The sequence below is a fragment of the Cryptomeria japonica genome, chromosome 1, assembly GCF_030272615.1.
Source record: "Cryptomeria japonica chromosome 1, Sugi_1.0, whole genome shotgun sequence".
In the NCBI taxonomy this organism is placed as follows: domain Eukaryota; kingdom Viridiplantae; phylum Streptophyta; class Pinopsida; order Cupressales; family Cupressaceae; genus Cryptomeria; species Cryptomeria japonica.
Genome location: NC_081405.1, coordinates 162,565,427 through 162,592,884, shown reverse-complemented (window position 1 = coordinate 162,592,884; position 27,458 = coordinate 162,565,427). Strand labels below are relative to the sequence as shown.

Below are 27,458 nucleotides of genomic sequence, written 5' to 3'. Positions count from 1 at the left end.
ATGCATGTCCTCCTGTCCTGCTCGATCCACTGTAACCACCCCTGGAGGACTATTGAGTCCGTGCCGAAGGTGTGTATGGAACCTATGGTCGATCACACCTAGGACCCTGTATCTGCCACTACTTGGGCTTAAAGCCCTTCTGACCCTGTGGAAGCCTTTGCCTCTGATTCTACTATGGCTATTGTAGAGGAGGGGGTTTGAAGGACCCCGATGAATGTCTGTGATTACCCTTCCAATGGGGTTTCTGAAACCCAAAAGACTGAGGTATAGGGTTTCGGTTTTGACACCGATCCCGCGTGTCCTGAGGTTTACTCTGAATCTCCTCTGATACCAAGGCCTTCTCCACGGCAACTCGAAAGCTTTCTGGAGCTGCCATCCTAACTAGCTTGCTATACCGACATTCAATCCTCTAATAAACCGGTTGACGAGTAGCTTCTCGTCCTTCAAGTAGTCGACATAGGGTAAGAGCTCAAAGAACTTGCTCTCATACTGAGACATTGAAAGACCCTTCTGCTGAAGGTCATGAAACTCATCAATTTTGCACTGCCTAAAGTGCTCTGATAGGTATCTGTCTCTAAATCTCTCCAGAAAGGTGTCCCAAGTGACAGTGTCTACAACTATGTCATTCTTATACTCCTTTTGCCTCCACCATGTGGAAGTCGTCCCTCTGAAAAGGTGAATAGCAAACCATGCCTTCAAATTGCTCTCATAGGGACGCAATCCGAAGCACCTTTCTAAACTCAATAGCCAAGACTCAACCTCTACCCCATCGGTAGATCTTGCAAATGATGGTTGTTGAAAACGTAAAAGTTCTCTGATCTTATCCTCGGGATCACGGGGTGCTCTCTCTATAACTACTGGTGCCACAATTGGAGGTGTTCAGGTAGATGGACTAACTCAGACTCATGCTCAGCTTGAGCCTCTATATGGCCAGGAGTTGGACTCTTGCTCCGATCCCTAGCTGTTGATCTACCAATGGGGTAGAGGGTAAGTCTTGGCTATTGAGTCTAAAAAGGTGCTTTGGGTTGCATCCCTATGAGAGCTTTTTGAAGGCACGAATTGCTATTCACCTTTTGAGAGGGACAGCTTCTACATTGTGGTGGCAGGAGGAGTATAAGAATGACATAGTTGTAGACACCATCACTTGGGACACCTTTATGGAGAGATTCAGAAACAGATACCTATCAAAGCACATTAGGTAGCGCAGAATTGATGAGTTTCATGACCTTTAGCAGAAGGGTCTTCCAGTGTCTCAGTACGAGAGCAAGTTCTTTGAGCTCTTACCCTATGTTGACTACCTAAAGGACGAGAAGCTACTCGTCAACCGGTTTATTAGAGGATTGAATGTCGATGTATCAGGACCAGTTAGGATGGCAAATCCAGGAAGCCTTCGAGTTGTCATGAAAAAAGCCTTGCTATCAAAGGAGATTCAGGGTAGACCTCAACGCACGTGGGATCGGTGTCAGAACCGAAACCCTATACCTCAGTCTTTTGGGTTTCAAAAACCCAACTGGAAAGGTAATCATAGACATTCATCGGGGTCCTTCAAACCCCCTCCTTCGCAGCAGCCACAGCAAAATCAGAGGCAAAGGCCTCCACAAGGTCAAAAGGGCTTTAGGCCCAAGTAGTGGCAGACACAAGGTCCTAGGCACGATCAGCAACCACGGGTTCCATACACACCTCCAACGTGGACTCGGCAATCCTCCAGGCGTGGTTACAGTGGATCGAGAAGGATAGGAGGACAAGCATACTCTAGGCCACAAGGTGTTCAGTTTCAAGCACGTGGTGCTTGTTTCACTTGTAGGGCCATGCGACACATGGCAAGAGAGTGCCCACAAGGTTAGATGGCAAGCAGTCAGCGGATGGCAGGTTCGGAACCTATAGTTGGGGACATGGGTAAGTCTCACAGAGTCTTCGCAGCGGTTGACAACCGGCAAGCTAAGCATCAGGCCACAGTCATAGAGGCCACAAGTACGATCAAAGGTAGCAGTGTTACTATCCTATTTGATTCAGGAGCTACAGATTTTTTTATATCTCCATTGGTTGTGGAGCATTGCGGGCTAGTGGCAACTAGGCAAGGTGTTAGTTGGAAAGCGGAGTTAGCTTCAGAGGCTAGACTGTTTGTTGAATCAAAAGTTAAAGATTGTCAGCTTCCCACCATAGTAGACCTTCGAGTCACACCACTAGGATCTTATGGCATTGTTCTTGGCATGGATTGGCTATACGCCCACAAAGCCAAGATGGACTGTCGCCAGAAAAAGATGGAGTGCGTAGATGATCGCGGTACTTCCATAGTAATTTCAGGGATTCAAAGACTTGTATCACTTCGTATAATTTCCGCTATGCAGCTTAAGCGAAGCATGCGAAAGGGATGCCAGTTATTTGCCATCACCATTAGTGATAGAGAAGAGGATGAGAAGGAACCATCACTTTAATGGTATGATGAAAGAAAAAGTATTCGGTAGAATACTGAGAGGGTGGGGGTGAATCAGTATACTCAAAAACTGATACAAACTCCCAAACTCAAATTCAAACTCACAAAGTACTATCAAGATCAATACTCAACATCAACCGATTTGACTATTATGACAACCTTAACAATAAACAACTTCAAACTTGTAAACATCAGCAATGCTTAATCAAATATCAACATATTCATCTCTCAATGCTTCCAATTATCATCCCTTATCAGAATAGTTAAGTAGTTAATCAAATCAACAAATAAGATCATAACCACAAAAGCATTCACCACTTGACACAAATATTTATACGTGGAAAACCCAAATAGGTAAAAACCACGGTGGGATGAGACTCACAAGGATAGCTATCTGAACTCTTCTGAAGTTCGCCCTGTTAGGAGCCAAGCTTGTTAAAGCTTTACAATAAGTCTTGTTAAGAACTAATTCCGGTTAGGAATCACCCAGTTAAGGGATTTACAAATATGCCTTGATGAAAAGCACAATACCCTGTTAGGAGTAACCTCGCTGGAGGATTTGAGAATCCAAACTAATGGACCACCTTGCTAGAGGACTTAATAAGTAACCAGGCTTGTTTTGATTAAGTAAAAACAGGTTTTGAAAGGAACCCGAACCTTTTACACATCAGGAGAGCAAAAGAGCTAGAAAGAATTGTGCCTGATCACTCCATTTACAAAAACGGATCCCATCCGAACAAAAAGCGATCTTAACACACATAACATGAAGAACCACAAAAAAAGAGCGAAAGAAAAGCAAAAAGACAGCACAAAGACAGGGACCGAGACCTAGTCAGCTAGATATTTTTCATGATATCTTCAGTGTGGACCACCATCTGCTTCATGTTGTTCGAAGAGGTCTTTAAGTCATCCAACTCTCAACCCTTGATGTCGCCCTTATTCCTGGTATTGGCTCTGGTCCTCTTCTCGTTACCTTTTTTGCCCAGCTGATCCTTGTCGCCCTCTTTATCTTTGATGTCATCAAATCCGGCAATCAAAATGTTCATGTTGTCCATTGAGGCTTTGAGAATCTGGAAGTTTTGTTCGGCTATCTTCTTTACTGTGAGTTCCATCATGTCAACTCTACTACCCAGATTGTTCATAGCAATTTCCATCCCTTTCACCTCCTTATTTTCTTCCATCTCCTTAACCTTTTTTCAGTTGCAATAATTTCTCACCATGTTTTCAATGGCTTCCGCATTATTAATTGCCACCGCCAATTCTTTGACATTTTTAGATAGGGGTTTGTCGCCTATCGTGGCTCTTTTGACAACATTCATATCCTTCTTCAGGCTACCTATGTCTTTCACAATAGTGTTGACGGTATCACAGAAACCCTTAATACTCTCATTTTCTCCAACACATTCACTAGATTTGCCCCTTTTGTCCTCTTTATCCTCTTTCTGCAGACCTTGGGTATTCAAATCCTCATTGTTGCCCACAACCAGATTATCATCCCCCTCTGTATCCTGCACATTATCATTTTTATCCTTCTCTGCCTCCTCATCAGAATCAATCAAAATTTGATTAATATCTTTGTTACCTCCCATGTTGATGTTCTTCTTCCTCTGGGTTTGCTTTCTGGTGCCTTTCTCTTTCTTGTTTTTGATGAATTTACCTTCGAAGGATTCGGTCTCAAACTCCGAAATATCTGAATCCACCACTATCCTCTTCCTCTTACCCTTGTTCCTCCCCTTTTTACTTAGCTCCTCCGACTCGCCTTCAGTCTCTAAGTCGAAGTTAAAACCACTAACCTCACTCTTTCTGTCCTCATTCCTTGCATTTTTACCTTTAATAGGTTTTTCAATGCATTTCCCTTTCAGCACTTTATACACAAGAGCCATAAGACCCTGATGAAGAGCATGGTCGCCCTTGGGATCTTTCTGTATCTCTTTGATAGTATGGTCCATAGAACATGCAAGATAATATGGCAGGCTTACCTTTTCCCCATGGCGAAAATGATTGAGCAATACAAAGTGGTGCCCGTAAGCTCTCGTAAACCTGCTATCCAACATTATATAGGTAATTGTAGCGAACAAAACAAACCTCCATGCCCTGCATATACGTTTTGGGGAGTGATACGAGTTGTCGACCTTCACCATTTTCTTCTTCTCACCTTCCATGACAGGAAATTTGTCCGCTGCCTTATCAGAGATGCTACGATCTCTGTAGAATTTCATGCCCTCTGTCGTCATCCCCTTGGCTTCAGCAATAATCTCCTCATCCACAATCATCATCTGGGTCCCCACCAAAACTTTACCATTCTTCCAATTCTTGATAAAGTGTTTAGTGACCGTTGGATCTTTCCCACTAAGCCTCTCCATAAACACACTTAGACCCCCCTCCTGAAGAATTTCCCAAACCTCTCTGTTCTTCCTCCATTCCGAACATAAGGTAAGTTCGTACCTTTTTTTGTTCCCTCCCATTTTTCCTTCGCAATCACTGAATTTTCTTCTCTCGGCTCGGATTCTTCTTCTCTGGTTTCTATAGTTGCCCTGAAAAACTGCCTTGAATCCATGCGAAGCAATTATGAAAAGACACTTAAATAAATGCTCATCACCGCCGTTGTAAACCTGCATCGAAATAAGTGGAAGAAAGCATTTAGAAATTATGATTGATGGTGCCACATTGCCTTGTCTGGATACAGTCCAGATCGAACAAGGATTTCGCTTCACATGCAAGTTTGCTCTCACCATTAATAGTAATGATTTCCTCCGTTTGACAGGCCATGTTGGCGGCCCAGTCAGCACACGAGTTTGCTTCCCTGTACACGTGTGTGAAAACACACATTTCAAATGTGTCACTTATTTTCTTTGCTGCTTTAATAGCATTGTTTATTGACCAAGATGGCAGGAACACCTTGTTCAAACAGTTTATTATATTCAATGAGTCTCCTTCACGCCAAACTCTGGTGTAGTTGGCTTCCTTTGCCAGGACCATCCCATGATAAGCTGCCATAGCCTCAGCAACATGATTAGTCTGATTTCCTATAGGTATGCATTTAATAATTTTGCATTTTCCCCATTCGTCCCTCAGGACCACACCACATCCTGCAATACCACGATTACCCTTTGAAGCTCCATCAAAGTTGATTTTCATCCAACCATTGGGAGGACATTCCCATTTCACACCCTCTCTAGGATTAGTCTGAAAGTGATCACTTCCTTTTAATCTCCACTTCTTAAAGATAATTTGATCATCCTTGTCTTGAGGATTAGCAATACCACCTATAGTATTAATATTTTCCAATATGTTTCTTTTTATTTTCTCAAACACAATTTGAGCCTTAGACACCTTCTCTTTGAACACTCTTTCGTTTCTCTCTTTCCATATACCCCAGCACATATGGGGTAAAGCCAATTTCCACAACAAAATAGTAGACTTATTCCTTGATGGGTGCTGCCAAGAATTAAAAACCTCTTGAACCGATTCCGGGAAACTCCAACTAATATTGAAGTGATCCAAACATCTTCCCCAGACAGCACCAGAGAAGGGACAATGAAAGAGCACGTGGTTGATGGTCTCCTCATTCTGCATACAAAGAAAACAAACACTAGGCATACACATACCTCTTTTTCTGAGGTTATCAATAGTTAGAATTTTATCTTGAAGGGCTGTCCAAAAGAAAATATTAATTTTAGGGGTTAGGCCTTTAACCCAAGCCTTAGCCCAACAAGGACTCTCCATTTTAGAAAACTGCTGATGATAAAGTGAGGCCACAGTAAATTTATCATTTGCTGTGAGTTTCCAGATTAATTGATCTTCATCTTTCACCACCAACATGGAGTTCATTATTTTGTTCAAACTTCCCAAGGAAGGATCAACTTGAGATAAATCCTTCCACTGTCCATCTTCCCAGTAGTCACCCACCATAGAGCCATATTTTTCCTTGCATTGGTTCTGAAATCTACTCCAATTAGGACTTTCATTCAAAAGGGACTCGAGCAACCAAGAGTCTTCCCAGAATTTGATAAGGTTCCCTTTCCCCATCTTCCATTTCACACCTTTGGCAATTGAATCTCTTGTTCTAGACACATTTTTCCAAATATTGGATCCAATTGGGATATCTTCCGCATTGAGGAAGCTTAGAAGTGTAGGATATTGCCTTTTATACTTGTCCCATATCAGTTTCCATTCTCCCTGGTTATTGTACCCTCTCTAAATCTGCTTGGCCATAAGAAATTCATTCATGTCTCTTATTCTTCTTAGACCCAGACCTCCCTTTCTTATTGGCTTACAAATCTTGTCCCACGCAATCAGATTCATTCTCTTCTCCTCCTCGACCCCTGTCAACAAAAAAGTTCTTTGAATTTTTTCAATAGCCTCCGCAAACTTGGCAAGAATTCTGAAAAGGCTAATGGCATAAAGAGGGATACTTTGAAGAGTTGATTTCAACAGCTGAACCTTACCAGCTTGGCTAAGAAGAAAACCCTTCCAACCTGCTAACTTCTTATGGAATTTGTCCACCAAAGCTCCCCAGAAAGTATCAGGAGGATCTTGGCATAAGGGGAGCCCCAAATAGGAAGCAGGAAGACTCCCCAATTGACACCCCAAAATGTCGCTTATTTTTATCTTTCTTCTCTCCGGAGTATTGATGAAGTAAACAAAACTTTTGGACCAATTAATAAGTTGCCCAGTAGCTGACCCATAACTGTCCAATGCTTTCTTTAAACTCCTTGAATCCTGCACTAAAGCCTTCCCCATAATTATAGAATCATCCACAAACTGTTGATGGGAGCATACTTGATCCGCTGAAGATGGTTTCAATCCACAAAACTCCCCCTTCTCAACCAGCTTTCCAATGCATCTCCCTAGACATTCCACCATGATAATAAAAATAACCGAAGATAGAGGATCTCCCTGTCTGAGTCCCCTTGAGGACTTGAAAAAAGGGGAAGGAGACCCATTAATTAAGACAGAAAAATAAGCCGAAGAGACTAATTGCCTAATAAGACTAATACTTCTAGAAAAAAAACCAAAAGTCGAAAGAACTTTCATCATTAAATCCCAGTCCACTCTATCATAGGCTTTGGATCAATCAAGCTTCAGAAGAAAGCCTTCTTTTTTAGCACTAGACAAAGAATGAATGTTTTTATGGACCGAAATTATCGAATCCAAGATTTGTTTTCCAGGGACAAAACCACTTTGCTGAGGAGAAATGATAGAAGGAAGCAGCTTCAGGATTCTAGAGGTCAGAACCTTAGAGATGATCTTGTATAGAGAGTTGCAAAGGCTTATAGGTCTGAATAGATCCATGGCATTGGCTCCCATCTTTTTGGAGATAAGAGCAATAAAAGTGCCATTTATCTCTTTCAAAATTCTTCTAGCACCAAAAAACTCTTTCATAGCTCTGGAAACATCATCTCCAACAATATGCCAATACATTTGAAGAAAAAAGCATAGGAAAACCATCCGGGCCCGGCGCCTTGTTACCTTCAAAGGAGTTGACAGCTTTTAGAATCTCATCATTGGAAGGGATAGCAGTCAGGTAAGAGTTCTGATCAGCCTCCAGGATAGTTGGAATATAGTCCATAAGGTTCTTTTGCAATTGCTCCATGGCAACCTTTCTCATAGATTCTTCCTCTTCAACAATTCTACCATTAACCTTAATCTGTGATATCCTATTGATGGCCTTATGTTTTAAAATGGACATATGAAAGTATTTAGTGTTTTTGTCCCCTTCCTTCAACCAAACATTTCTTGACCTTTGTTTCCAGAAAGTCTCTTCTTTTGCTATTATATCATGATATCTCATAAGAATTCCATCTTCAGCATCTTTTGAAGTATTAGTATATCCATTATTCTGAATCTCATCCTGAATATCTTTTAGATCTGAAAGAATAGTGGCTTTCGAAGCAAAAATGTTCCCGAAGCATTCCTTATTCCACCTTTTAACATTTTCTTTCACAAACTTCAACTTTTTGACCACTTTATACATAGCATTATCTTCAATTCTGACCTGCCACCGTTCCTTGATTTTGCTTTCCATATCCGGGTGTTTAGTCCACATTCTTTCAAATCTATAAGGGAAGTGTCTTCTTCTATTCTTAGCCTCAGCTATGAAGGATATAGGATAGTGATCCAATCCTACCCTTATGTGAGCAGATAAAGAACAAAAGTAAAGATTAAACCAATCTAGAGAGATAAGAGCTCTATCAAGTCTGGCCTGAATTAAGTCCTCACCGCTCCTTCTATTAGTCCAGGTGTATTTAACTCCTTGCAAATCCAAGTCATGGAGAGCATTATTATTGATGAAGTCCATTAAATCCAATCTACTGTCCAGATTGGTTTGGCTCCCTCCCTTTTTCTCATTTTCTTTCAAAGGGGTATTGAAGTCCCCCATAATCATCCACCTATCTTCAACAAACCTACTTCTTAACAAGGTTAATTTTTTCCAAAAATCACTTCTGTCAATCTTAGTGTTAGGAGCATACACACTAGTGAAGACCCATGAGGTGCTTTCTTTCAAATGCTTATATCTAATACAAGCAAGATTGTTGTCCTAAATCAGCACTTCTCCCTCTACAGTGTTTTTATTCCAGAAAGTAACAATACCTCCTGAGGCTCCTTCTGAACTACCACCGCTAACTCTTCCATTACTAAACATTTTCAATCCTTCTACCTTTTCCTTTGACATTTTGGTTTCTTGAATCAGAAAAATATCTGGGTTTTTGTCTCTAATCACACTTTTTATTAAATCATGTTTGTGAGGATTATTCAATTCTCGAATATTCCAAGAGATGATCTTCATGGTTTTTTAGAAATACCTACCTCAAAGATGGTTCTTTGAGTCCCATCTGCTATGTTCTTGCTTGTTTCCATAGTCCTCTTCTTTGCATTTGAATATCTTCCTGGAGAAGTATGCTGAGCTCCCACATCCCCAAGTCTGCTTCTGGTATTTCTGGTTGATGTACTATTGTTGTTGTTGTTGTTGTTCTTTTTTTTGTTCTTAATCTTTCTTTTATCCTCCATTACTTCTTCTTCTTCTTCTTCTTCCTGCTTTGACTCACTCTTTCCCAATGCCTTTTTGATGTCGTCCTCATCTCCCCATTTTGGCTCATTTTCCTCCAGAAAAGTCAACTTTACCTTAGCTGGAGAGGCTAACGAGATCTCTGACAACTCTTGATCAAGGATGTTATCAGGTTGTGCATCTTGGATCCAGTCTGCTCCCTTATCTGACTCAAATGAATTTGATACTAAATTAAAATTGTCTCCTTCCTCTTTATTGTCTTTGGATTGATTATCTCCCTTTTTCTTTTGACCATTATTTCTATTCTCACTATTATCTGAGTTTTGATCAATCTAATCCTTTTCCTTTTCCTCTTTTTGGCTACTGACTTGTGACTCTCTTTCTCCATCATCTGAATCCTTGCCATTCTGCTCCTTTTCCTGATGGGTGGTATTTTCATTATCTCCTTTCTTCGTTTCATTTCCCAACTCTCTGACTAACACTTCCTCTGTCCTTCCAACCTGGAACTATTTTTCCTGATCCAGACCATCAGAATGCGAAGCTTTCAAAGAGTTGTCCACCTTTTTCCATACTTTAGTTTGGGATTGAAATTTGACCACATTACTTGGGCATTTTTTAGCCCAGCGCCCTACTTTCTTACAGTGAAAGCATGCAAAAGGGATCTCTATTTCCTCTGGCATATCCGTTTTGGGCCCAACTCCTACGCAGATTCTGGCATAAATAAGTCTTCTTCTGGATGTCGTGATTGGATCAATGGTGATAAGCTCCCCGAAGGCATTGGCTATTCCTGCAAACACATCTTCCTCCCAATATTCCATTGGGAGTCCAGGTAACTTTATCCAAACTGGAACTTGCACCACAAAATTTTTCTCTTCCCGCATTAGGGTACCATTTCTGGATATACATTAAATATTTGCTTATCACCCAAGTACCGTTGCAAAGGATGTTTCTACGATCCTCCTCACAAGAGAAAGAAAAGGACAGACATCTTTTGTTCATAGCAACCACATCCACCTGGCCTTTCAAGTTCCATTTCCTCTTAACAAACCCACGAACGACCTCAATGTTCGATCTCGTCCCAGAAAATTTGCCAATCAAAGTATTTTCCATTCGAGCAATGTTATGATCTATAATTTGGTCAGGAACAGAAATGGCGAACTTACCCTGAGACACATTCAAGGTATTTTTGACCGGGGGCAAGGACGACTTACCTTTAGGTTTGACCCCAAACAAAGAGGACCATTTTGCTAATGTGTCCAATCGATCTGGGTCCCCCCTTTAGATCCCCTGAATTCGGCAGGTTCTCGATATCCTTCCCGTTAGATTCTTTTCCTTCCACTATGTCCTCTGAACCGCTTGCCGCTTGCTGTCCTAGAACTGCTTCAGGTTTACCGCCTCCCAAATTTAAATTTTGAACCTGACCATTCCCCTTGCCTCCTGCTATCTACTCCTCACGTGATCTGGGACCCCCACCTGGGTCCCCCGAGTCCAAAGGAACATCGGGTTCCTTACCATCTGAACTCTCCCCTTCTAAAGGACTCCCTAAATCTCCTACTGCATACTGTCTTGCTGCTGAACCAGTGCTCCCACCCAAAAAAATTGAATTTTGGGCCTGACCGCTCCCCTTTTCCTCCCCACTCATGTTAGAACTTACCCGGTTAAGGGATTTCTATTCTATTGTAATTGTTAGAAAACAACAGGTTTTCTTGATCTATCTGAATAGCACATCTGCTTGATCAGATCCTTCTTAAGCTTCAATCTGCCTTTACTCAAATTGCAGATCCATCCACTGATTTGGCAACCACACACTCAACTGGTTTTTTGCCTAATTTTCCAACTCTTTTACAAACAACTTCATCGACCTTAAATACAAATCAACTAGGTCGGTAACAGAACAAAAACCTAATTCTCGTCATCAATATTACAAACAAGTCGGTACAATCTTGACCATTAGAAATCGTAACAATCTCTTCACATTTTTCAAGAAAGCTCCATGATCACCGCTTCATCGGACTTGTAACTCATCACGTGCTATGCATTTGATGCAATCTACTTCGCTCCATTCCAAGACAACCAAACGCACCAAAATAACTTGAACTTATCCTCATACAATGATCACACGTGTCTCCATCATTACCGCTCAACATCAGATCATAAACCAACAAACTTGATCGGTTAGGGTTTACCAAAAAACAACTGATAGGGTTTATCGGTTTACAACACATAGAAAGGTTTAACCCTTTACACCGGTTCAACTTATAAACTACCATATACCGCTTTACAACATCTTCCACAAAGTTTATCATATCGGTTACAAGACAATAGCAATAACAACAATAACATCAACAATATCATGAATACCATTCACCGGTTCAATTGACATCAATGACAACATATCATTAATGCAATCTACATGCAAAATACCAACAATCCAAAAATGCCAACACACTTAACAATCATCCTATCCTTCAGGGATTTGCAGACGTGTTTCCTTCCGAGCTACCTTGTATGCCACCTCGTAGAGAGATTGACGTTCACATAGATCTTGTACCAGGAGCTGAGCCAGTTTCGAGAGCACCATATAGGATGACCACTAATGAGCTTAATGAGCTCAAGATACAGCTTGAGGAACTTTTAGAGAAAGGTCACATTCGTCCTAGCGTCTCCCCTTGGGACGCACCAATCACCTTCGTAAAGGAGGACGGATCCCTTCGGTTATGTATGGATTACCGACAGTTGAACAAAGTGACCATCAAGAACCGATACCCTTTGCCCAGGATCGACAACTTATTTGATCACCTTCAGAGTGCCAAAGTATTTTCTAAGATAGATCTGAAGTCAAGGTACCATCAGTTGAGAATAGTAGAGAACAATATCCACAAGACCGCTTTCTGTACTAGGTATGGCCACTATGAGCTCACCATGGTTCCATTTGGTCTTACGAATGCTCCAGCTGTGTTCACGAGTCTCGTGAATGGGGTATTCTGCACTTTCCTTGACAGATTTGTGATTTTGTTCCTTGACGACATATTGATATATTCTTAGAATAAGGAGCACAAGGAGTACTTGAGACAAGTATTGTAGTGTTTGAGAGATATTTAGTTGTATGGCAGTTTGTCGATGTGTGCATTCTTTAGATCGGAGGTCAGATATCTAGGACATGTCATATCCGGTGATGGGATCTCAATTGACCCATCGAAGATTAGAGCTATTATGGATTGGCCAGCGCCAACTAGTGTGACAGAAGTCAAGAGTTTCATGGGTCCAATAGGTTATTACAGACGCTTCGTTGAGGGGTTCTCTAGGGTTGCACATCCTATTACATCTTTTCAGCGAAAGGGAAAGAAATTCAAGTGCACACAAAAGTGTGAGAGGGCCTTTCAAGAATTCAAAAACGCACTTACTAGTGCACCTATTCTTGTTGTGTCAGATCCCTTAGCCAATTTCATAGTACGTGCAGATGCTTCCTTGGATGGTTTAGGAGCAGTCCTTATGCAGGATGGTCGAGCTATAGCATATGAGTCTAGGAAACTTAAGACTCGCGAGCTTAACTACTCTACTCATGACCTTGAGCTTGCAGCAGTGGTGCACGCACTTGTGAGGTGAAGACACTTTCTTTTGGGTCATCATTCTGGGCTTAATTCAAATCATCAGAGCTTCCAGTACATATTTACTCAGCCTAATCTTAATGCTTGTCAGAGAAGATGGATGGAGTTTTTATGTGAGTATGGTTTTGATGTTCACTACATCAAAGGGAAAGAAAACGTAGTTGTCGATGCCTTGAGTAGGAGATGTCATGAGATATGCTCTATGTCTATAGACACAGATTTGAGAGATCGCATATTGCAGCATTTGCCTAAGGATGAGTGGTATTTAGAGGTATGTTAGGTAGTGCAATCTCAGGAGACCCTAGAAGGGAAGTATGCAAACTATTCATTGGAGTCTGATGGACTACTACGCCATAGAGGGCGCATCTATGTACCTTCTTCTGGAAGGTTGTGTGGTTTCATTGTGATAGAGGCTCATAGAGCTCCTTATGCAGCACATCCCGGAGTTAAGAAGATGAATGCGGATTTCAGACAATTATATCATTGGCCAAGTATGCGGCAACTCATTACTGTACTAGTAGCCCGATGCCTTGAGTGCCAAAGAGTCAAAGCGGAGCACCGCCATCCAGGTGGGTTGCTCTAGTCTCATACGATACTAGAGTGGAAGTGGGATACTCTATCGATAGATTTCGTCATTGGTCTTCCTATGTCATCACATCGTCATGATGCCATCATGGTGACAATTGACAAGTTGACCAAAGTGGCCCACTACTCACCAGTTCGGACTACCTTCACAACACCAACAATGGCACAGGTATTCTTGCGAGATATTGTCAAACTTCATGGTGTTCCATGCAAGATTATTCCAAACAGAGATTCCCTCTTCACTTCTTCCTTTTGCAAGGCATTGCAGGCAACAATGGGTACCAAACTCAACTTTAGCACAGCCCATCATCTGAAAAACGGATGGACAGACAAAGAGGGTGAGCCAGGTGTTAGAAGATATGCTCCGTATGTACGTCATGAATCATCAAACCAGATGAGAAGAGTACCTTCCTTTGGTAGAGTTTGTCTATAATAATGAGCATCACACTTCTTTAGGGATGCCACCTTATCAGGCTTTGTATGACAGACCTTGTAGGACAACTTTGAGTTGAGACCGCATTGAGGATTTGATTAGACAGCGCCTTAGAGAGGCACATGATAGACAGAAGAAGTATGCAGATGCGAAAAGGATATATCGTAGCTTCATGGTTGGCGACAGAGTCTTCTTGAGAGTGCAACCGCATAAGAGTCCAATCTTTTATGGAAAGGGATCTAAGCTCGCACCTCGCTTTGTTGGACCATTTGAGATCCTTGAGAGGATAGGACCAGCTGCATATCGTCTAGCTTTGCCACCTAGCCTGTCACGCATCCATGATGTGTTTCATGTGTCAGTACTGAGGAAATATATTTATGATGAGTCTCATATTCTAGATTGGGATGCCTTGCAGGTGGAGTCGGACGGGCAGTTCACTTTGGAGCCCATTCGCATTTTGGCTCGCCGGACCAGGTTAGGGTCCAATGGGATTGTTATGACGAGGTTACGGCATCACGGGAGGATGCACCACGGATGAGATCTCAGTACCCCCATCTTTTTTATGAACTCAAAGAGTAAGTTCATGCCTAGAGGGGGAGGGTGTGAGGCCCTACCCCGAGCCGTCAAATCATCGCAGTTATTTTTCATGTTGGACCTATTATTGATACTTTATTTTGATACATTATGGATATAGATTCTATATGATCCAGTGATTGGATAACATTGAGATGGTGTATGTCATTTATATCTGATTTGCAGTACTTTATTTAAGTAAATTATTTCATGTGGATTTTATTGGATATTCGGTAATTTGACTGTTATGATTAAAATTGTATGCAAAGTGTCTGAATTGTATCATTTTCATATATTAATACTGCATGTGATTATTTGAGATTATTAATGTGGAAAGTGAGTTGTGCAGGAAAACTAATCCATGTGCCCCTGGAAACTATTCAGAGAATCAAGCTAAACCTATGTGCGTTTGTGAAGCCAAGGGTTGTCTATTTGGAGAGACAACACCTCGTGTGTAATGTGTTTTATTTGTAAATGTGTGTTTAAATTGAATATGTTAAATTTGTTAATTCCAAAAAGGGACATTGCCATGACTATTTAAGTATTGTGTATTTTTATGATGTCACTTGACATTTGTGTTGTGTAGTGAATTGGCAGTGACATGTCCCTTGGAGGGAATTTGTATAACCAATGCTTTTTTCAAAATATCTTAGTGTGGTCCCAAAAGAGTCTTGGATAGAGAGTCATTAGAAAGATCAACTCAAGTTTGACCCGTAGGTAAACTTTAGGTGAGTTTCTAGAGGGTCAAACTAACTCCTAAGGTTAGGTTGCGTATTTTTTTTAAGTCCATATGTTATATCTATAGGTAAAGGTCAATTTTAACCATGTGACCACTCACATGTGACTGTCAAGTCACCTCAAAAGTTGAGTTTTCCAAGATGGACGAAATTCAACTTAGGGAAGGGATTCAAACTTAGGATTTTGATCACCCACTCTCCATTTTTGGAGACTTGGAATACTTGTTGGAAATTTTGGTTTTGGTGTTGCATTTCTAAGCTTTAGAAAGAAAAGAATAGTGGATTGGGCAGCTCGCTTTCAACTTTTCTTCATTCCATTGGAGGATTAAGGTTGGTAGCATTCCTTCCTTGCATATTGCATTTTATTGTCATTGTGAAGGAAAGATTGTATGTGCATTTTGCTTGTTTATGTAGATTGGAAAGTTCAGTTTTGGAGTTCTTCCTTGTGTTCTTTTTAGGTGTTGTTTTGCTTAAGGTTTTGTGAATGACAAATGTTCCCATGTCTCCATTCGTTTTGGCATTTGTAGCACACCTTTTCCTTGCTGATTTCATCTTGCTTACAAATGTGTCCCTTTCTCCATTCCTTCTTGCAATCAAAGCAAAGGCCTTTCCATTTTAATTCTTCTTGATCATTATAAGAAAGATATGGTTTCTTGCATTCATCCTCAATAAAATGACTATCTTTTGGTGGTATTCTCTTATGGTGACTTCTTTCCTTTGTTTGCGCAGAGTCAAGCCTTGTGGGCTTAAGAATCGCTTTTTGTAGTATAGTAGGATCCAAGGCACTTACTACTTCGTGAGTAATGTCTGATAATCCTTCCACAAATAGGTAGATGAGCTTATCCTTGAATATCTTGGGTACCATCACTGCTAACCTTTGAAATTCTGCTATGTACTCTTAAAGTGATCCTCTTTGTCTTATCCTTATTAGCTCCCTAAAGTGCCTTAGGGGGTGCTTTTGTTCATATCTTTCTATTATTCTTTTTTTAAATGCATCATAAGTTTTTATGTTCTTGTGATCTTGAGTGATCAATCCATGGTGCCACCAATCATGGGCGACTCCTCCTAGGTGTAGAATGTCAAATGTGATAGCCTCTTCTTCTAACATTGAGCTAAGGGTCAAGTATGTCTCTAATTTTTTAATCCAAGCATGGGCTGAGAGTTTACCTGTCCCATCAAAACTAGGGATGCTTAATTTTCCTAATTTGTGTTGTAGGTTTTGATTTTCACAATAGGCTGCAAAAGGAATGCTTCTTTTAACTTTGGGGTCAAGTCCTGCATACTCTATGGCAAGTTCCCTCATGTTAGGATTACAAACTTACCTATTTCCTCTTGGTGATCTGTCCCTAGATTAAAAAAAATAGGTCTGTTTGTGCTTGATTTTGACCCTGTTGTAGTTTCATGGTTGTCATCTGATTGGTTGTGGCCATCTTCTCTCTCATCCCTTTGGTTAAGAGTATTATTTATGTTTTGGATGGCTTGAAATAATTCTCCGGTTGTTTCCTCATTCCTCTCCATGTAATCTCTCAATTCATACTCCATTTGTGAGTCCTTAGTGTTGATTTGCACCTTTCCTTTTTTCCATTTCTAGAGCCCTAACTACTCACTGACTAGGTTGCATTAGCTATCTATCCTCAAGCTGGCAGGAACATGCTCTGATACCACTTGTAATGTCTCTAGTAGGCTTCCTAATAATTTTTGTCAATGATTGGTTAAGTAATGCTATCAAGAGGTGATTGTAGTTATTATACTAGGACCTTGATTGGAACGATAGGAGTAAGAACAATTCATACAACTTCAGTTTAGCAATGATTCTTCTTGAATGTGCGAACAAGTTCTTATCTACTATTAATCAAGCATAAGTTGCTAAGGATTATTGTACCAATGTAATAATGACTTAATATGAATACGTCTGAGATCTGATCTGCAGGGTGATTACACAATGAAATGTTTGTAGATTTTGCTAAATATGTAAGAAATATAGGGGACCCGATCCTAGTAATGATCTGATCATTGTCTCTGATTCACTTGCGTGTGATCATGCGAATGTATGGATATGAATGGTGTATAAAGAATGGGGCCCTGAAACTGATTGTTCTTCCAGTATTATTGCTTTCTAATCGAGCAATTCACCTAACACTATTCTTGTTTGATTAACTCTTTTATCAGGAGTCCAAAACCGTGTAATTGGTGGTAGCGAACCTCCCACGTGCTAGGCAGATCATGGGTTCCTTGAGCGCTTAGATCTGGGATAGAATAATTAAGAAAATACTAGTTTTTTTATGCCTTTTGGATGAACCACGAACCTCTTCTAATACCTTTCAAGTGGGCATGATACGAGAAGTTGTGTCTCAACATCATTGCATCCAATTGCCGAATCGTGCCTCTTCTCTATTAACTTATATTGTGTGTTGCTTAGCTAATGGTTGCTCATGATGATCCCTCCTTGGACAGCGATCGACAATATTTTGCATTAGTTCCATGTGGTATCTTCTTTGGACAGCGATAGACAACCTCTTGTTTGGCAATGCTTCCTTATAGTGTGATAACCATCTTTTAAAGATTCAATTAACCTTCCCTTCAAGGTGTTAATTATCACTCTATGATAATATTGATTGTTGAATGATAATTAATAGTTAATGATCTGTTTTTGCACTAATATTTGTTGAGACATGGACCAGCTAGGAATCAAACTTAGGACCTTCCATACGTTGCTGGAGTGCTCTACCACTGAGCTACTTACCCCTCTTGGACCAGTCCATCGTCGGTCCAGGTGTGGCTTATTTCCAACACCAACACCCCCTCTTAAGCCACACCTCTCGTGTGCTTGGGGCTCCTAGCCTGGACCTGGCTCTGATACCAACAAAACTGTTCTATCTTATAAATTTATTGCTGCAAATTGACTTTAAGATAATATTTCTACTTTCATTTATATATTCGCTGCCATAATAAATCTGTTGAGTGTAGTATAGAATCGTTGCTCATATTTAATTTAGGCATTCACCTTAATAGACATCGACTCCTTCATATTACTGTGGTGACTTTGATTTCTTTCCAATTCAACCCGATGATTACTGTGCAAAGGTTCTTTCATAACTATCTGTGCTATTAGTATCTTAATTTTTATTTTATTTTGTTACCGCTTAATTCTGTTTTGTATTTCTTGTGACGTACAATGCGGAACTCGACATCCAGACCTGCCTTCATATTTATGTTGACTACTTTATCAGGGCCTTTTTTTCCAGGTTTCGTACCCGCTTTGATACTATGTTGTAGTTCTTTCATTTTGCAATCATATATTGTTACGATCGCCGGAGAGAATCCTCCACAACATGTTCTCCTCCCCGAATGAAGAATTCGAATATAGAATGTTAAAACGGACAGATATGTCCATAGTGACTCCACTTACCATCAGCATTTCGATACTAGGCTTGGCAACTTTCAACGCCAAGGATGAAGAATTTGAATATAGAATGTTAAAACGGACAAAGATGTCCATAGCGACTACACTTACCGTCAGCATTTCGATCCTAGGCTTGGCAACTTTCAACGCCAAGGCATCGGACTGAATCTGTCATTGAGCACTAACGACAAATCTATGGCGATCATCGGCACCTCAACGGTCATTACTCGCTACAGAGCATATGCGATGCTCATGACTGAGTTGAGAGGCTCGGTAATTGACTTTTGTCTGCACTTAGATTTCTCAGTCTGCAAATTACTTTGATTGAACTCCTTCAAAAGCACAGGATCTACCTTCAAGCGGTTAGGCTCTATAGAAGGAACCCACTCTGATACCATGTTGAGACATGGACCAGCTAGGACTCGAACCTAGGATCTTCCATACGCTGCTAGAGTGCTCTACCACTGAGCTACTGGCCCCTCTTAGACCAGTCCATCATCGGTCCGGGTGTGGCTTATTTCCAACACCAACACCAACACCCCCCCTTAAGCCACACCTCTCGTGTGCTTGGGGCTCCTAGCCTGGACCTGGCTCTGATACCATGTTGAGACATGGACCAGCTAGGAATCGAACCTAGGACCTTCAATACGCTGCTGGAGTGCTCTACCATTGAGCTACTGACCCCTCTTGGACAAATCCATCATCGGTCTGAGTGTGGATTATTTCCAACACCAACAATATTAAATAAGTTGCAATTATTTAACCTAAATTTGGCCAAATCTATTAATCGGTAATTGGGTTTTACAGGTGTACCTTTGTAAATTGTTTTCCTATCACAAAATTAGAGAACATATATGAAATAATACTTAAAATTGAAATATGAATTATATTAATTGATTCAAATCTGCTATGTTAATGACTGTTAGAATTATAATTGTGGTATATAATCAGATTATTGTATTTCCTAGATGAGATTGGATTATTATATAAAGTCAGTTTGTAAATCAGTTACTAATCAATTCCTTTAGTCCATTATTTGGATAGGGTGTCCAAGAAACCATCCCTCCTAGGCCCAAGAGCAGAATACCATATCCCCCTTGGATCCATTTGGCAGGTGTTAAGCATCCATCATGGAGTGGCGTACCCATCGAGGTGTTCTATCGCCATTCCCCCTCATCACAACCATCCTCTCTCCTAAGCCCAAGAGCAGATGCTTCACCCCTCTTGGCTCCATGTGGCAGGTGTTAGGCATCCACTATGGAGTGACGTACTTAAGAGAGAGCCCCTCCTTTTCAATGAATCATTTGTGATTCTCCGGTGAACTTATATTTATTCAATTTATCTCATTATGCTAATCAATTATATCTGACATGGTTATCATGTTACAATATTACATTAGTGCCTTTTATTGGATTACCATTCATATTTTCTGAGCATCACTTTGCATCAAAATTATCTATTCACAGTGTTCAATTAAATAATTTATTATTTCCCATATTATTATATGAATTGACAGCATTTCAGTAAATTATGCAACACGACTTTGATTGTATCATGTGTGCCTCCGATTATGTAAGTATATATATGTTATGTTTCACCATACTGGACTTTTTATGCTACTTGAATAAAAATATATATAATTTGTCTATCAATTTTCATTAAATTAATTGTCATTAATCTGTGTTAAGAACATCCGTTTTAATTCATATTTATTGATGCACAGTTTGGATTTTCTTATATATATAAAATACTGGCTGACCTGTTTAATATTAAGTCAGAGAGTCAAAGTATTCTTACCTGTCACTGCTCTGATTACTCTTTTCTTTATTGGCTGGCAGACCTGATTCTCCTTATCCTTTTCCCAGATTTTATTTTCTCTTTTTCTGCTGTCTCCAAATTGGCACGGGGGTATTTATCCTACCCCATCGTGGTGAAAAGCCACGATTCTTCCTTCTTGGTAGCACCTCTTTTTGAAGGGTCACTACCCTCTCATCCGGTGGGACCCTCCATAAACTTATTTGGAGTACGTAATTAATTGATAGCAAACCTCCATTTCATATGAATGGTTATAGGGCCTTGGGGAAATCGGTCAGCAAATAGAATATATATTTTAATGCAATGGCATTATTTTAATATAAATTATATTGTTAACATCATTCAATATAAAAATGCAAATTAATTTACATTGTTAATACAACAGCATTATTCTATATATAAGAATGTAAATTAATATACATTGTTAATAAAATAACATCATTCAAGATATAAAATGTAAATTGATAATATAATATCATTTTAATATCAATGTAATATAATATGATTTTAATATGATTTTTACATATTATTTTATATGGCAAAAATAATCCCACAAGGACCATTTCCCTTGACCTTGTTCAGGGACTATCGCTTGTAAATCTCCACTTTGGTTTTAAAAAGCCAAAAAAAAAAAAAAAAAAGAATTGGGCTTGTACTAGACAAAAAGCGGTGATTTTTCCCTATGCTTTTTCAATTAATACCAAGTGATTGAATTTCATTTGTACTTTTGGCTTGCCGAGTGCTACTATGATCTAAACCATTTTAAATTATGTTTAACATTTATGATTTGACAAGTGACATTGCATTATGAATTATCAATTGTGTTCTCAATTCTATATTCAATTTTGTTCATTTTGTGCACATCTTGGTCATTTTTAGTACAGCAAATCTAAATCCCAAATACAATCTGTCAACATACGTTTTTAGCCCAAATTTCATATTTTGATGTCAATTCACCAAAGTGCATAGCCTCTCCTGACAATGCTTGAAGGGATACTCTATACAGAAAATGAATTGTAAAGACCATAGAACCATATCATGGAAAAATCTGATGATATATCAGGCTATCTCGTTTCCTGCCCTTGTGCCTGATTTTTTTTTTAAATTGTGCATCATTAGGAATTTAGGACCAGAAACCTGCCAATCATAATATTTGTTTTCAAAACTGATATTTTGCTAAAATTTGTACTATTTTTTTCAATTTTTTTAAATATCCCATTTTTGTTTAGGGTTTTCTCTGCGTAGTTTGCAATTTTGACTGATTTTTCTGTGCAGTTTGCAATTTCTGCCTGGTTATTCTGCATTTGCTTTTTTTTTGCAATTTCAACATCTTTAAGCTAAGTTGCTGAATCTTGGGATTTTTTGGGCGATTCCGGGTACGAAACGTACGAGAATTGGATTCTGAAACGAATCTCCTGTGGGTACGTTCAGGGTACGTCTTTTTAGATGCTGAAACGTTTAGTGATTCTAGTTTGATCTTTATGATATTCTTAAGACCTACAATGCTGATTAGTAAACTTAGAACTTATCTATCATGAGATTCTAGTTTGAACTTTTTGATATTGAAAGCTGAATTTAAATTAGTATGTTATGTTTCCAAATTTGAAATTTGTAATGGTTTTGTTTAGCATATGTAATGGTATATGACAAACTAAATTCCATTTTTTAGCTACATGTACATACATGTCTGTATGTATGTATGTATGTGTGTATGTATGTGTGTAAATATAAATATATATCATTTTTGTATGACCGTACCGAAAACGTACCCAAACCCCAAAAAAATTCTGCCATACTGGCGTTTCATACCCACGTACCCGTCCCTGCTCCCATACCTGATTCAGCGACCTAGTCTTTAAGAACTTCCATGAATTATCCTATACCAAGCATGTGAAATTTTGAACAGCAATCAAATTTTCTACAGCATTTCTGATTGTGATTTCTGATTAGGGTGTTTTTCCCTGTTCCAACAACATCTGTTCCAGGTGCCTCCTTTGTTAACAAGCACATGAAAGTTTTAACGGCAATCAAATTTTCCAGTATTTCTGATTTAGTTTCTAGTTGGGGCTTTTTTTCTTGTTCACACGATATCTGCTCCAAGTGCCTCCATTATTTGAAAAATAAAAATTGAGTTGTTTTTGTGTAAACTAATTTTTTATTTTTTATTTACAATTGTCGTATAACAATATATTAATTTTAAAAATGATTTTTTCATTGTAATTTTACAGTTTATAAATTTATAACACAATTTTTTTTTTTATTCAGGTTTTCCAAGTCATCTTTAATTTGTAATTTATTTTTTATAATTATATATACAAATGTAAAAATAAATAAAATTTATTAAATAATGTATTTATTTTAAATTTTAATATCAAATATATTTTTATAATTATATATACAAATGTAAAAATAAATAAAATTTATTAAATAATGTATTTATTTTAAATTTTTTTGTTTTCCTGTTTTTTAGTGGACTAGGGGAAGCATACCAGTAGCCATTATAGCTAACTTCATGCACCCACAAATCCTAAACGGTACATCAGATTTCAATTATTATTTTTTGGTTGTCTCCGTATGTGACTTAACTGCTTATAGCTATTATTTTGGCTTCTAAGTAGTAATGATGCACGCTGTGGGATCCATTATGTGTGCAAGGGTCAAAAAGTGGTCATTTCAAAGTGTCACCTGATACCTACTTAAAGATGCCCAAATAACCATGCACTACAACCACCTCAAAAGGGCCAATACTTATGCACATATGTCCCAGTAGTCATGCACTATGGGTACCAATAAAATTGCACAACTCCTCCAATCAAAGTCCAAAAAATCTAACTACTAGAGGTAAAGTGGGCAGCTATTGGTACATGTGAAATTTATTAATGGACTTTTAGTTATTATTTTAATATCTTTTGGCTTCTTTAAAGTTGGTAATTGAGGGGGTTGGGTTAGGTGAATGGTAATTGAAACGGGGCAGTAATAGGTGCTCTTCCCCTAATTAATTTTTATATTATAATTTTTTATTTTTTATTTTTTTGTTTTATTTACAATTTCATACCAAAAAATATTTTTTTAAATTTATTAAATAATGCATTTATTATAAATTTTTATATTATATAAAAAATTAGTTATTTCTCTCTTTTTTCTGCTTCTTTTGGATTCTTGACATTTTCACAATATTATACCAAGAAATTGAACTCTCTTTTGGTTTTCCAAGATATTCCTGAGAAAGATGATTGTTTCTATGGTAAAGACCCTGAACAATTCTGAGGGATAGCATGTAAAAAAAGCGCATATGACAAGGTTCACTTAAATGCAAAGTATCTTCAATTATTTAATAGAACATATCCCAATATATTAGCAACATAATACCTGCAATTTTTTGTGAAAATACATGGCAATAAAAATAGTTGTAATAAAAACAATGAGTTGATATTATCATGTATATGGAACACAGCTTTGGCACTGGCCAATTTCCCTCGGAGAAAATTCTAGCAATGCAGAATAAAAGAATTATAAAATTAAGTTTTAAAAGTTCTTATTTATATGCACTCATATTCTCTTACCCGTGTCCTGAACTCCCGCATTCGACTGCGATACTTAGGACTCCTTGAAACTACTCCCCCTGATTTGTGGAGCTTGACAATGTCTATATTGGGTTTTCCATTCAGCATATCTTTCAGCATGCTATAAAGTTTTTCCTGCGGAAATAATTTCATCCAGAAATACAGAAAAAAAATAAATAAATACTTTTAACATTGAAAGAAAAGAAAATTTAATACAGCATTTGCACTTGAAGCCAAGAAAAACATAGAAATACAACACTTCTGAGAAGTTATTCAGTCATTTGTAGCAGAAGCACACTGTTGCCTTCTTATTGGTCATTCCAAACACAATGAATCATAACATATCAAACAAGATATGGAGTAGATTTACTGAATACAGGTAAATAGTGTTGATTTTAACACTTTCAGATTAATATAAACTCAGAAAACCAGAATTTTGTTTCTAACTAAATTAATTAGATGAGAGATTTATAGTTTTCCAGATTTAGGCATAGCAAAGAAAGAGAAATAGATAAGAACAAGACATGATTACCCTGGGAAAACCTCCTAGGAAGAAAAACCCAGCCAGAAAAGATCCTCTGATCTGATTATGGATTATATTCATATGATGATTACACACTTATCTGGGGTACAGATGTTGCTGTCACAAGAAGTATGGCAGATTTGAGGTTGCAGTCTTCAAGATTAGCTCACTGTCACATAGATGATGCTTGCTGTCACTTGGATGATGTTCGCTGCACCTTTAAACCAGTTCACAGTCCCTCAAGTGAGTTTGCTGTGCCTTCAAGGGAATTCGCTGTGCATCTACTAAGGTTTGCTGACTTCTAATGATGATTTGCTGAACACAGAGATGCTTTGCTGTAGGATACCGATGTATAGATGTGATCGCTACTTCAACCTTCACATTTTGCAGATGTATATTTCGCATGGAGAGATATGTAAGTGAATAATGAATGTGAAGTTAACATTCATTTATATGTGGAGCAAGGTTGTTTTAGTTAAGTCGGCCTTGCTTTTATAATTAACCTTTATTTATTAATTTCCCTTTTATCGAATTGCCTTATAGATAGGGTTGGCCCTATTCATGTTTGACACGTTAACTTGCATGTGGCGTGGAGTAGCGTGGGGTTTTTATGAGGTGCTGTGAGGTATAGGGCCCAGCCCTACACGTTGGATAAGGGGCTGGCCCCTTGGGCAGATTCCAATGTTGCCCAAGGCAATTGGAATCCGCCATCCCTAATTACAATCATCAAATAGATAACCCCATAGAGAATTTCAAAGCCAACAAGGTTATATAATACAATTGAATCAATTGATCGTTTCAATCACGAATATACCAATGACAGATGGATAAGAATTTCAGCATATAAGAACTTAGAAAATGATTACAGTTGAGGATATTTATGTACATGTGAAGCAATTCCTGTTAAAATACTCACAGAAACATGAAAAAGGCAACTCCATTTGAAATGGTCACAGGAACACAAAAAATACATATACTGAAAAAGAATGTTCGTCTGTTGGTATAGAGATAATTTAAATATTTATATTTTTGCATACTCCTAATTTTGTCTGTTAGAACACAGAAAAATTGATCCATACAATTTTGCTTACCCTAATTATTTATTTTAGTTTTTCTAAGTTTATGTCCACTAGCAAAAGGACTCAGACATAGCTATTAACTGTTGGAATCAATTGATGAGTAATCCATAAACATGATCAGAAAACTACTCTAAGATGTAACCAATTTGGATACAGAAAACCACCTACTATCTAAATTTGACAGTTAAAAATTATAATACACGAGTAATCTAATGATATATTATATATAACAATACTATTGCAAATAAAGAACATAGCTTAACCACTGATAAGGCTTAGTCTATAGATCTGGAATAACATTTCCTAAAAAGAGTAGAATAGAATATTGTTTATTAGTTTTGTACTTGTCTGATTTTGGAAGCTTTCAAATGTTTTCCTTCCAGACATGCATTTCTTCTTGAAGCATCTTTTTAAAACTATATAACATAAGACATGATATGAAGTATCAGCATGGCTTTCGTTGTCAAAAATTGTAATATCCCCTTCTTTGACTTAGGCGTTTGGGAGAGTTTCATCAACCTATTTTATTCCCATAGGCTAATTGTGTGCATTATGTTTATCATTGATGTCAAGCACTAAGCTTTGGATGTCTGCAGTGAAAGTTTTGCTTCCTATCATCATGGCGATAGGAGAAGAACAATGTGCAACAGGAATAGATGGTTGGGAGTATACAACAGCAACAGGAACTTTGTATATTGTTTGCAAATAGATTCGATGAATGACCAAGTGCATTGTTTGTATCTGTGATATGTTTCCTTGAAGTTCTGATGCTGAAAAAGTAGAAGGGTTCAGTGACTATGTGTGTATTTAGTTACTGTGACAAGATAATGACAGCTGACAGGAACCAGTAACAGAAAACTTCAATAAAACACTTAACAACAACAGGAACTTTAATAAGTTTACTAAACAGCATATCACCAATTAATAATATTAATAACATGACAATGACTTCAAAACCTACGTTTGTGGCCGTTAATCACTCTTTCGAATACGCGGGGATAATGGTCAGTTTACAAACTTCAATGGATAATTCCTGTGGCAAGAACTACTCGAAGCTTTTGAAGATCTTAAATATGAAGAAGTTGGCTGGACGAGTGATGATGTGATAGAAAAGTTAAAGATGGATTTCTTACTCTCTGTTATATATGACAAAAGAAAAACTCTCAATCGAATGGTTAGAAGTTTGGCAGAGTTTGTTTTCAGCGGACACATAATGGAGGATTGAAGCAACATATTATTGGAAATGTATAATGTTGCAGACAAAGTGATCAGTGTATTGCATTGTTGTGTGTACAATTGCAAAGTTCGGTTTGTGATGAGTGATTTGAATTGAAACAGAGCAACTCTCTGTAATGTTTTTTTTTTTTCTTCTGAGATTGTGTAGGGAGTGGGTGCTCCTGCAAACAAGTGAAGTTGGTGCTTCTAAACTTGTAAGGTGTTGGTGCTCCTAGGGTTGGTGCCCTGAATATAGCCAGTGAGGTTGCCAGTGAGGCATTTCGTAACCAGTGAGGTTGCCAGTGAGGCATTTTGTAACCAGAAAGGTTTCGGCCAGTGAGGCATAATATAATTTACTTTCATAGTGGTTTTTACGGTTTTCCACTCAAATATCTGTGTCATGTGATGTGCTTCTATGGTTCTTATAATCAGTGGATTGTTATATGCCTTATTGCTGTTTGTTTTATAGAATGCTATGTTC

General features: G+C 38.5%; 1 protein-coding gene across 3 annotated transcripts in view; it reads right to left on the bottom strand.

Annotated features, from left to right (window-relative positions):
• LOC131042645 (protein CLP1 homolog) overlaps nt 1-27,458 on the bottom strand; it is a 109,896-nt gene that overhangs the window by 34,452 nt on the left and 47,986 nt on the right. For all 3 annotated transcript variants that reach the window (XM_057975963.2, XM_057975961.2, XM_057975962.2), the window contains one exon: nt 24,161-24,295. In XM_057975963.2, coding sequence (XP_057831946.1) covers nt 24,161-24,295 — 135 coding nt within the window. The remainder of the gene's footprint in view (nt 1-24,160; nt 24,296-27,458) is intronic.